Source organism: Berkeleyomyces rouxiae (genome assembly GCF_048999995.1).
Source record: "Berkeleyomyces rouxiae strain 22BRR77 chromosome Unknown BrBRR77_ptg000002l, whole genome shotgun sequence".
Taxonomy (NCBI): domain Eukaryota; kingdom Fungi; phylum Ascomycota; class Sordariomycetes; order Microascales; family Ceratocystidaceae; genus Berkeleyomyces; species Berkeleyomyces rouxiae.
In genome coordinates this window covers 3,806,064-3,818,156 of record NW_027396492.1, presented here as the reverse complement: position 1 = coordinate 3,818,156, position 12,093 = coordinate 3,806,064, and the positions used below count along the sequence as shown (strand labels likewise).

General features: G+C 53.3%; 4 protein-coding genes across 4 annotated transcripts; all 4 read left to right on the top strand.

The window, feature by feature from the left end:
- Positions 1 to 242: 242 nt before the first annotated feature.
- Positions 243 to 1,724, top strand: BROUX77_002640 (uncharacterized protein; the record flags this gene model as incomplete). Its single annotated transcript, XM_073747203.1, has 1 exon — positions 243 to 1,724. The coding sequence occupies one exon, from the start codon at positions 243 to 245 to the stop codon at positions 1,722 to 1,724; it is 1,482 nt and encodes a 493-aa protein (XP_073607722.1).
- Positions 1,725 to 2,675: 951 nt separating this feature from the next.
- On the top strand, positions 2,676 to 5,298 carry BROUX77_002639 (uncharacterized protein; the record flags this gene model as incomplete). Its single annotated transcript, XM_073747202.1, has 2 exons — positions 2,676 to 3,460; positions 3,618 to 5,298. The coding sequence occupies 2 exons, from the start codon at positions 2,676 to 2,678 to the stop codon at positions 5,296 to 5,298; spliced, it is 2,466 nt and encodes an 821-aa protein (XP_073607721.1).
- A 56-nt stretch (positions 5,299 to 5,354) lies between these two features.
- On the top strand, positions 5,355 to 9,791 carry BROUX77_002638 (uncharacterized protein; the record flags this gene model as incomplete). The annotated part of the gene is made up of 2 exons (XM_073747201.1): positions 5,355 to 9,222; positions 9,586 to 9,791. The coding sequence occupies 2 exons, from the start codon at positions 5,355 to 5,357 to the stop codon at positions 9,789 to 9,791; spliced, it is 4,074 nt and encodes a 1,357-aa protein (XP_073607720.1).
- A 1,016-nt stretch (positions 9,792 to 10,807) lies between these two features.
- On the top strand, positions 10,808 to 11,833 carry BROUX77_002637 (uncharacterized protein; the record flags this gene model as incomplete). Its single annotated transcript, XM_073747199.1, has 1 exon — positions 10,808 to 11,833. One exon carries the CDS (start codon positions 10,808 to 10,810, stop codon positions 11,831 to 11,833), a length of 1,026 nt encoding a protein of 341 aa, XP_073607719.1.
- Between the last annotated feature and the right edge of the window lie 260 nt (positions 11,834 to 12,093).

The window sequence follows — 12,093 nt, the reverse complement described above, 5'->3', positions numbered from 1 at the left end:
TTGTCTTAGAAGCTTGTGAGGAAGCTTCATTACCCCTTATGTTCTCTTAGAAGCCTGTGAGGAAGCTTCATTACCCCTTATGTTCTCTTAGAAGCCTGTGAGGAAGCTTCCCGTCCCCCCACCACACGAAGTCCGCCGACCTTGCATAAGTGTCAAGGTTCTTAAGCGAAGAATACCACGTTCCGCACGTGACGAAAGAAGCTAAGACTCGCATTCAGGCCGTGAGATAGCATACTTTAACGATGAACGACAAGTCAGAAGATGTTCTGTCCGGGCTACCCCGCGACTCCCAACAGGAGCAGCCCACCAATACCCCAGGATTAGAGGTATTTACGCCTCAGCAACTCGCAATAGTCCAGATGATACTACAGAACCACGCGAAACTACAAGCCCCGGCTCCTCCCGCGCCTGCACTTGCCCTACCACCTTCACAACCGATGATTAACCACCGCTACAACGCACCGTGGCCAGAGTGGGATGGAAAGCTTTTGTCCTTCCCCAGATATTTTAAACAGTTGAAGGTCCGCGCGCAAATCGCAGCTCACGTCATCGGGTCTTCCCAAGCAATTTGTCTCAGCATTTTCATGAGTATTCACGCTGAGCAACAAGCGAGAGTAGAACAATGGTTCACCGATGGCGCCATACACAATTGGGATTGGAAGAGTTTTCTTCAGCACATCAACGACCAGTTTGAAGACAAGGACGCGATCCAGAAGGCAGGCCAGAAGCTCTGCGCTATACAGATGGGAAGTCACCAGAGTTTTGTGTCTTTCCTACAAGATTTCGAGCACCAAGTTGGCTTATGTGGAGGTTTGGACTGGCCCGACCGCGTTAAGATTTTACACCTGAACTCCGCCATAAACTCGACACTTCAGGTATACCTCACAGTCAAAAACCTCCCCAACGACGACTACCCAAGATGGGTTGAGAAAGTAAAGAGAGTAGCGGGACGAGTGGAAGCGCTACCAGGATATAGTTCCAAGGACCCGTCGAAGACTTTGACGTGGTACAGCCAGACGAAAGCAGAAACAATGTCCGCCAAAGTTGTAACCCCGAGCGTCGTGGACCAGCAACCGCACCCCGACAATGATGAAGAACACGTGACAATGAGTGTCAACGCCTTCCACACGCCGCTCCCGAGCAATGAATGCCAACGCACCCGTCCCGTCAAACCCCGTGCACCTTGGAGATCTGCAGATGAAAAAGAGAAAGCAAAGTCTGGCAACGCCTGTTTCCGTTGCCTTGCCACGGGCCACCGGTCTCTTGACTGCCCGAAGTTTGCCCCGAGTCGTCGACCAGCGAGAATGAACCATGCAATGATTCCAGAAGTTTCAGAGCCGATGGACGAGATTATCGAGAGTGTTCCACACGATGCGGACACAAGAGTAGACCCAGACGAATTTCGGCCCCTGAGTTTAAAGAAGAGAAGACGCAAGAAGAGAACCGGCACCAACATCGTCCATGCTGATGCAGTCAACCACATGCATTCCACACCGTTTTTGATCGAGACTTTCGTCAACAACTTCTTTTATTGTGACGCACTGCTCGACACTGGATGCTTGGTAACATCAGCATTTGACGAAGGTTTAGTCAAGCGACGGGGTCTCCAGCGTATCCCCGTGAAGAGAAGAGAGCTACTACTTGCAGAAAACGACACGAAGAAGAGATGGATTTCAGAAATTGCAGTGTGCGACATTGATATCGACGGTCGCAAAGTGTCATGAATAGCTATCCTGACACTGCTCATGCTAAGGGTTATGCATGAGACCTACCCCACTCTTCTTTTCCACAACGCCGAAGGTCGGCGACTGTCATGAATAGCTATCCTGACACTGCTCATGCTAAGGGTTATGCATGAGACCTACCCCACTCTTCTTTTCCACAACGCCGAAGGTCGGCGACCTATGAAGATGCGCTTATGGCACAGGTTGGTCTGTGTAGATCGTGAGTTGATCAACGGATATGAGGTTGTCGTGGGATGTGCTGAGCACGGGTGCTCTGATAGACGTTGTTCTGCTGCTGCGGAGTTTTCTTGTTGCAATTGCCATTGCGTGCTTAGGTGGGGGTTGTTATCTGGTTCGATTGTTACGAACCTGTTACGTCTTGTTTACACGAGACTTATCTTTTGTTCGTAGTTAGATGTTGATTGTTTCTAGCTTGGGAAGACAGAGTTTTGTCAGGAGCGCCGACAACATAAATATCGTCGTCTCCTGCCCTGAGTTGATCAGGTTTACTCTTGTTCTCCAAGCTTAACAATCACATGCACTTGCTTACCTTCTTCTTCTTCTTTATACCATTCTGTTCTTGCTTTCTTTGCAGTTCAACCTTTCTTCTTCTTTGAAGTGTGTGATTGTTCCTCCTCCTTCCTCTTTGTACCGCTCTATTCTCAGAATAGCCATCTAAGTTGTGTGTTGCCTCTTCATCTCAACCGACCATACGTCTTAGCACTCTGTCTAACTGACGTCTTCCTCCACAGGCCCGACTGTCCACCTCAGGAACCTATCATTGTCCCGAGTCGTTGGCTGTACCCGGAACCCTAATCCTTTCTTCGGGCCCTATCCGTAATATTTTGTTAAGCTTCATTTGAAGACCCGACGCTATTACAACTTTGGCTCTCTTTGGCACTTTTTTCTCTCCTCATTTATTTTTCCCTCTCTATTACGTTTCAACTCGCAATGGCCCTCACTCGCGAAATGATCGAGCATCTCAATACGTTCCTCCTGTCGATTCCTGACCGAACTCCTGAGAACTGGCATCTCGGTGCCCTTCCTAGGGAGTTCAGTGCTGAGATCAAAATGGCTATTGTGGCGGCTTACATGTCTGGTCTGCGCACCGACGATGGTGCCCCGCCCATCCCCGTTGGCTCTGTTCCTGATGCGGCTCAGGTTTACTGGGCTGCGTTCCAGGCTGGCGCTGAAGCCCGCTTCAACTCCCTTGAGTCCCTTCCCCGAGTCAAACGGGAAGAGGATGCCGATCCGTTGAAAGAGGCCGACAAGCATCTTGATGTCGTGCCCTATGATGGCAATCAGCAAGGCTTCCAGGCGTTCCAGAGGCAACTTGCGGTCAAATTTGCTGCTGCACCCAAGCACCACCGCACGGAGCAGCGCAAGCTGATGACTGCCTTCTCCTACCTTAGAGATGGCGCTCTGGATTGGGCCATGCCTCGGATGGACCCGGCCACTGGACACATGAACTTTGAAACGTACGACGATTTTATGAAATCGTTAGCTGAGGCTTTCGATGACCCTGACTGGCGCATGACTGCGACCCAGCAGATCTTCGACTTAAAGCAGACAGGTACTTGTACTGCCTATCACTCTGCTTTTACAACGCTGTTGAAGAAACTCGGTTGGGCCGACGCTGATTTCACCATTGCACTATTTCAGCGAGGCCTCAAGCCCCACATACAGGACGCTCTGGCTTGGAACACCTATCCTGCCCCTAAGGGAACGCTTGATCAGTTCGCTAATTTCTGCAACACGCTGGACAATACGATCAACAACCGAACCCGGGGAAACAACGGGAATTCAAAAAAAAACTTTTGCAAAAATGGCCAAATCGACAGAAAAACTCACCAAAACGACTCTGAGCAACAGCTCAATTGATTCCAAGACTAGTTCGAGCAGTGCATCGAACAAAATAGACAAGAAACCGACCGCGCGCGATGAAACGCGCCGCACGACGCGCCTGGGGCTGAGTTTTGCCCAGATGGCGAGCCAGGAACCGCGTTCCGACGACGACGAGCTGCTGCGTTCACCGTCGCAGCATGCGCCCGTCACCTCATCGATGAAAGTCGATGCAGGTGTTGAAGATGCGCCGGTGGTTGAGATTCCCTCGACACCCGACTCGCGCGACTCGGACGCGACAACGCCGACGCCTAATGCACTGGATGGGAACCTGTTCGTGTTCAGCCAGGCTCAGCGCGATGAGAACGACACCAACAACACCAACAACACCAACAACAACAACAACGACCAGACGATTCCGGCGAAGCGCGCCCGAGAGATTGCTCTCATGTTGGAGCGCAAGCGCCGGCGCGACGAGCAGAACGCCGCCATCATGAACGAGGTCTTCCTTGTTCTAGAACGACTCAAGGAGTCAGCCTCCGAGGCCCAGCTGATGCGCATCCTGCGCCAGTTTGGCAACGAGTGCGGGCTCGTCGTAATGTCGCGCCACGACCACAAAACGCTGGTTGAGATGGAAGTCTCAAAGGCTGCCCGCCCCAAGCCAGCACACGAGGCTGCAGCCGTGGCTGCGTACAGCGAGGCTGCGACACAGACACCTGAGGTGCCAGCCGCGCCTTCTGTCCTGGGCAGTGAGCCCTGTGCCAGCAAAAAAAACGCCACCCCTGCGCCTAAGGCCAATAAGCGCAGACGCCGCGGCAAAAAGGCCAAAAAAAATGCTGCGACCGCCGCAACCGCCGCAACCGCCGCAACCGCCGCAACCGCCGCCACTGACCAGGCTGATGCTATGGTCATCGACACCGCTGGCGACCAGTCCAGCACACCCGACACCACTACCTCGACCACCACCTCGACCGCCACTACTACTACCGATGACGCCGCCTCGCCTCCCGCCCCGGACACGGCTATGGCTGATGCCGACGCGCCCACTGAGTCCCCCGACACGTGGACCGTAGTCGCCAAGCGCGCCCAGAAGAAGGCTGCCGACAAAACCACGACCCCCGCCCCCAACACGACCACCACCACGACCACCACGACTGCCCCTCGCGAGAAAACGGCCGTCGTTATTGTCACCACACCCGAGTCGAGAGCCAGCGCGCTGCCCCAGCGACGCGTGCGCGACGCGGTGAACCGCCTTCTTGGCAAGACTGCAGTGTCTGCGGTCCAGCGCACCAAGGCGGGCAACATCTTGCTGCACGCTGTGGACAGTGAGGCCGTCAGATTGATGACCTCCAATCTGCAGCGCGTGGTCAAGGAGCTGTCCTGCTTTGGCGCCTGCGAGTTCACGCGCGCCACATCTCCCGGCTCCAGAACACACAAGTCGTCAAAGCTCTGCTTTGTCATCCACGGTGTGCCGATTGAAGACGGTTTCGACAGTCTCAAGGAGCTGCCCAAGGACATGGCGGACTTCAACGGCGTCAAGATCTCCGACTCGCTGCGCTGGCTTGTGGTCCCTGCCAAGGGTAAGCAGGCTGGCTCGGTGGTCGTTGAGGCCCTGACCCAGGCTGACTACGACAAGTGTGTCGGCAAAAACGTCAACGTTGGCGGCGCTATTGTCCCAGCAGTGCCCTACGTTGACCGCAAATCTACGACAGACGGCCCCCCTCGCCTATGAAAGAGGGCCCTACGGCCGGACAACGTCTACGCATCCTTCAGCACAACGTGCACAAAATGAAGGCTGTTCATGAGACAATACTTGAGGCTGCTGCAACCGGAAAGGCGGACATTGTCTGCATCCAGGAGCCTTATACCATAAAACTCAAAGCTGGGTATAGAACATTGACGCAGCCGGGCTTCACCCTGGTTGTGCCGTTTAATGTTAGGAATCTCGAGGCCATGCCTTTGCGCCCGCGGGTCTTGACCTACGTCCGCCAAGGCCTGCCGTTTTCTGTGCTGTTCGAGTTTGGCGATGCTGAGAGTGATATTCAGACCCTGCGCATCCTTGCGTCGGAGCCGTTTTCGCTTCTCAATGTCTACAACGAACGCCAGCTGACTGTGCAGCCTGTCCCCGAGACCCAACCCCGGCCCTATACCATTGAGCGCACCAATCTTTTATCGCGCAATATTGACACCAGTACTTTGCTTCTCGGCGACTTCAATCTCCATCACCATTGGTGGAATTCCCAGCGAGAGCATCCCCACGAACCACGAGCTGACTCTTTTGCTAACTGGCTGATGTCGCAGAATGCCACCCTGATTGTCGACGACGACTACGTTGAACGCAACGGCGGCACATACGTCAACAGCAGCACGACCTCGGTGATCGACCTCGCATTTTCCCTGCGGTCTCGACCGGGCCTGTTTACGAACTGGAGGTATCTTCAGGAGACGGGCTCCGATCACCGGGCCATCAGTTTTGATTACGTCAGCACCACCACACCCAAAACCCTAACACGTAACCCGGCGTTCAACACCAAGACGGCCGACTGGTCGCTGTTTCGCAAGGAATGGCTGGCTGGCCAGGCCGACCTTGAGCTTCAGCTGTCCCTGGCAGAGATTTCTGCAGACGGTGACGCAATGGCGCGACTGCTTTCCGAGGCCCTGCAATCTGCTTGTCAGAGGTGCATGTCAGTGAAGAGGCACAGTGCCCGCGCAAAGCCATGGTGGACGCCCGAGCTACAATCACAACGTCAGGCCGCATCGCGCGCAGAGAGAAGATACAGACGAGGCAGGCTGTCGCTGGTTGAGTTTCATTCGACTCGCAACAAGTACACCCATGCTGTCGAAGATGCTAAGTCTACTCACTGGACTACCTTTCTTTCTGACGCTGACAACGAAAAGGTCTACACAGCCTGGAAATACACCAAGCCAGCTACGGCGAGTTACTTCCCCCCCATCCAGGGGCCAGACGGGTTAGCCAATACCCCCGAGGAGAAGGAAAAGGCTTTCCTGACGCTACTGGGTGCTACGTCTAGCGCAGGTGTCGACCCCCGACCTGACGTTGCCGATACACACGACCCCCATCACGACCCCCATCACGACACCCCCCCGAACGACACCGACCGAAGCATATACCCCTGGCCTGACCTTACAGACCACGAGATCAAGGAGGCAATCATGTCCGCCAACGCCAAGAAGGCCCCCGGGCCCGACGGCATGAACGCCAAGATCATCCAGATCGCCTTTGAGGCCCATCCCGCGCCCTTTCTCTCCGTCTACAAAGCCCTGTCTCGCCTCGGAATACACCCCACACTCTGGAAGCAAGCTACTGGGATTGTGCTCGCGAAAGACGGAAAGGCTGATTATTCAGTCGTAAAGTCCTACCGCATCATCTCACTGCTCAACTGTCTAGGCAAAGTGCTCGAGAAAGTCTTTGCGACCCGCTTAGGGTACCTCGCTAATTGCCATGACAGCTCGCTTCTAGACGACACTCAACTGGGAGGCCGCAAACAGCGTTCAGCCATGGACGCCGCTCTCGTATACGTCAGCCACCTGCAGAAGGTCAAGGAGATGAAGCTCGTTCCAAGCACTCTCTTCCTTGACGTCAAGGGCGCTTTCGACCACGTGTCAAAGCCCTGCTTGATGCGCAGCTTACGTGAGCTCGGTCTTCCCCTGGTGTTCCGAAAATGGGTTGCTTCGTTCCTCCAGGACCGTACTGTCGGCCTGCACATCGAGGGTCAGCCGTTTCCGATGACCCCGGTTAACATCGGCATCCCCCAAGGTTCCCCCATCAGTCCTCTACTCTTCCTGTTGTATGCTCGGCATATAGTGGCTCGGGTGGCCGGCGACACACCACAACTTCAGCTGTCGTATATAGACGACTTCAGCGTAACCGTGGCGTCCAAAAGCCCGAGGCGTTCAGCGGCGCTTCTCGAAGAACTCGTGACGGAGCTGCGGGCCAAGGCTCGTGACTACGGCATTGAGTTTGAAGAGAGCAAAACTGAGCTCATCCACTACACCGATGCTGCAAAGTGGGCCTCCCAAACTGTCCGAGTAGGTGATGTCACTGTGCGTCCCCAAAAGATGGTCAAGTGGCTAGGTTTCCATTTCGACAACAGACTTTCGTTTAAACAGCACGTCCAGGCACGGACCCAAAAGGCTGAGATCGCGTTCCGCGGCTTGCTTCGGCTCGCTTCGAACACGCGTGGACTGTCCATCGCGGCACTCCGTCAGCTCTACATCTCCTGTGTGGGTACCGTCGCCGATTACGGATCAATTCTCTGGTATGACCCGTCAAAACCCCAGCTCAGTCTGCAAAGGGTATACCAGAAACTGCAAAGCCAAGCTGCCGCCCGTATCCTAGGTACATTCCGCGGTTCACCAACACGCGCCGTCGAAGTCGAGGCCGGCCTCCCGCCCCCCTCTATTCGATTCGCCAAAGCACGCATGGCCTACGCCGCTCGCACTCTCCGCCTCCAACGCAACCATCCCGTCCGTGTTGCGTCCCAACCCGACAAGGACGAGCTTGCCCCCGATGACTCAGACCTGCCTCTCCTGGGGCATAACATGAGTGTCAAGACTCGACTCGGCTGCATCATGCGCGAGTTGAAGCCATTGGTGGCAGGCATGTGGAGACGAGAACGTCGCCGACAGGAGTGGGATAGTCCCTGGCAGCCGCCACTGACCGACCGCATCTCCATCGTCGTCGACCCTGGACCCAAGGAGGACGCTGCCGTCAGGCATGCCCAGTTCTTGTCAAGACTTCCGAACGATGCCGTCACCGTGTATACGGACGGCTCCAAAGAAGGCTCCAGGTGCTCGCTTGCAGCGTGCGTGGTCGATACCAAAACCGGTGAAATCAAAACGAAAGTCAGTCATCGACTGCAAGATGTGGAGGTTGCAGACTGCGAGAGCGCCGCCATCGTGGAGGCACTCACGCTCCTCGCCAAAACAGAAAAAATAACAAAGCAAGCTCGCCCCTGCTATGTGTTTGTCGACAGCCAAGCTGCCATTGCGCGGCTCCGCAAGCACGGCCACTTCGCGTGGCAGGCCCGCCGCGTCCTAGGTACATTCACGTCGCCAGTCACGGTGATGTGGTGTCCCGGGCACATGGGCATAGTGGGGAACGAGATTGCAGACGCGGTTGCACGCCAGGCTCTCGAGAGTGATGATGAACGCAAGTTCAGCTCACTGGGCAGTGTCTTCGCCAGGGTTAGGAGGTTTACCATGGACAAGTGGGAGACTCTCTGGGCTTTTGAGCGAGACACCGCCGCTGGTCCCTCCCACGGCTCGCACTACCTGCGTACCATCGGTGGTGATCCAGTTCTCCGTGCTAAGGCGCCCAAGGTTTCCGGACCAAGATGGCTAACCTCGGCGTACTTCCAGATGAAGGTGGGTAAAGGCAACTTGTTGCCCTACCTGCTGCTCATCAAGAAGACGGACTCGGACCGGTGCCGCCGTTGTCAAGAACATGAAAGCGAGAGCGTTGAGCATGTGCTGCTGCACTGCGCCGCATTTTCTGCAGAGCGTCAAGAGATGGCCATGGCATTGAGTCCTCAGTCGCTAGATCTTCCGACGCTTTTCAATACGAATAACGGAACCGAGGTGCTGCTGAAGTTTGTTCGCAAGACGGGTTTTTGCACGAAGGCCTGGGTAAAAGGTGTGGGGAGAAGAGAAAGTAGTGGTGGGAGGAGAGTGGAGGAAGTTGAGGAGTGAGGAGGAGTTGGTGCTTGTGTCTTTGGACAAATTACTGTGTCGACCACGACGTATTTCCTTTGTCGTTGATTTTTGCTGGAGTTTGGATGTTGTTTTATTGTACCTTGCTATGTGTAGATTTACTGCACCTCGCCATAACCCTATCAGGTTCCATGCGAGTAATGAATAAAAAAAAAAAAAAAAAAAAACAACGGGAAAATCCAACCGCCTCCTGGTGTGGTCCCCTTTCAGCAAGATTCTCGTTCGAGAAATGCTGGCGCCCAAAAAGCTGTCCCCAACACCAAGCCAGCTAAGGGTACCTCTGCAGGTCCCGATGCCAACGGTCTACCCTTCCGTAAGACTGCTGACGGCAAAATGGCAAAGGGTGTTTGTTGGAAGTGTGGCGCAAAGGACCACATGCTAAAGGCTTGCCCCAAAAACAACCTTGCTCTTCGCGCAGCTACTGTCCCTTCTCCCTCCACTTCTACCCGGGCTCCCTCGACGGCCCCTGCGCCTGATGCGTCAAAAAACTAGAAGGGCTACCGACCCATTCCCCTCTGGTCCTGGCTAGCCCTGACGCTGCTGATGAGGGTCTCTTGAGAATCAGCACTTGTTCTCTTGATAATGCTATCGATTATGGTAACTCTCCCCCTCTGGTTATTCCTGTGACAGTGAATAATTCCATTGAGGCCTACGCTATGGTGGATTCGGGATCAACAACTTGTTTTGTGGATTCTGAATTTATAGCAAGGCATCAGATTCCTACTGTTCTCAAGGCCAGAGCCGAGTCGCTCCATGTTGTTGATGGTAGTGAAACTGCTGCGGGTAAAGTGACCCACCAAGTTCCTTTGTCCCTCTCTTTTCCTAATTATTCAGAAACTTTGGTTTTTCAAATCACGAAGCTTGGGGGCTACCACATCATCCTGGGGAAATGCTGGCTCGACGCCCATAACCCGGAAATTTCTTGGCCTTCCAATACGCTCAAGATATCGGTTACTTCTACCGCCGATGGCAATGCTGTGGCAGCTTCTGATTCTTCTTCTTCTTCTTCTTCTGTTTCGACTGCTTCTACTGATTCTGGCGCTTCGTTTGATTTTTCTTATACAAAAAACGACAAAAATATTGCTTCTACCGCTGGCAGTCAGATTGAGGGATCTGCTCCTGCTTCAGCCACTTCACCCCTTCCTTCTTTTATTGCACAATCGTCAGCTGTGTCTTGTTCCTGTGTGACGGTGTCGTCTCAGGCTTTGCATCGCTTTGCCAAAGCTGAGAAACTACAGATTTATCGTGTCACCGCTCAGGAAGTCCTGGATTATCTCAATCAGGAGGACCTAACTCCGGAACAAGAGCATGCACGGCTCCTTGAACGCATCCCGAAGAAATACCATGACCTACTTCCTCTGTTCTCTCGAGAAGGTGCTGATCAACTACCACCTCACCGGGACATTGATCATGCGATTAACTTCGTTCCCGATGCGAAATACCCCAAGGCCCCGCTGTACGATATGACTCCACTCGAGTTACAGGCTGTCAAAAAATATCTAGATGGCATGCTTGCTAAAGGCTTTATTTCCTCTTCCTCTTCGCCGCTGGCTTCCCCGATTCTTTTTGCTAGGAAGCCAGGCAGTTTACGATTCTGTGTTGATTTCCGAGCCGTCAATGATATCACCATCAAAGACGTAACTCCTCTGCCTCGGATCAATGAATCACTGCGCACGGCGGCTACGGGAAACATTTTTACAAAGCTGGATCTGAGAGCTGCGTACCACTTGATTCGCATCAAGAAAGGTGATGAATACAAGACAGCTTTCAGAACTCGATATGGCATTTTTGAGTACAATGTGATGCCGTTTGGGCTCACCAATGCTCCTGCCACGTGTCAGAAATATGTCAGCGAGGTCTTGTCGGAGTATTTGGACATATTCTGTGTCTGTTACTTGGATGATATCTTGGTGTTCTCTCTGAACCAAGAGGAACATGATGTTCATGTGCGCAAAGTCCTGCTAAAATTAGCGCAGGCCAGTCTGTTTGTCAAGGGTGAAAAATGCGAATTCGACAAGACTGAAACTACCTTTGTTGGCTTTGTTATTTCAGCCGATGCTCTGAAGATGGACCCCGCTAAAGTTGCGGCTGTCCGTGAGTGGGAGGCTCCCCGAACTGTTAAGGGAGTCCAGTCCTTTTTGGGTTTTGCCAATTTCTATAGGAGGTTCATCCGTGACTTCTCTAGAATCTGCACACCTCTCTTCGAGTTGACTAAAAAGACGCAATCTTTTGTCTGGTCCTCTGAATGTGAGGCAGCATTTCACACCCTGAAGGACCTTTTCTGCTCTGAACCTATCCTCAAGCACTTTGATTACCTGTTGGACACTGTTATTGAAACAGACGCGTCTGACCGTGTAATATCTGCCGTCATGTCTCAATACCACCCGACTGACAAGGGGCTTGTCGCTGTGGTGCAGTGGTATAGCACCTGGCAAGGCTTTTCGGTTAGCTACCGAGAAGTCGTAGGTTCGATTCCTACCAGTGACGCCAATTTTCTACGAGCAGTCAACCTTAACTGGGGCACTTGGGGTTAGTGCTGCTCGTTGGAAATACATACCAAAAGCTATTCATGTATTTCCTTTCTGTCATAACTTGGGGATTATATTTGTGGGATCTTAGATGTAACTGCCTCCCTGCCAGGGGATTGGAGTATATTATGTGTAGTAGCTAGCTTGTTTGAGATTCCGTTAAACCTTGATTCGTGTATAGTATTAATATACACCTCGCCATAACCCTGTCAGGTTCCATGCGAGTAATGAATAAAAAAAAAAAAAAAGACAAGGGGCTTCTACTA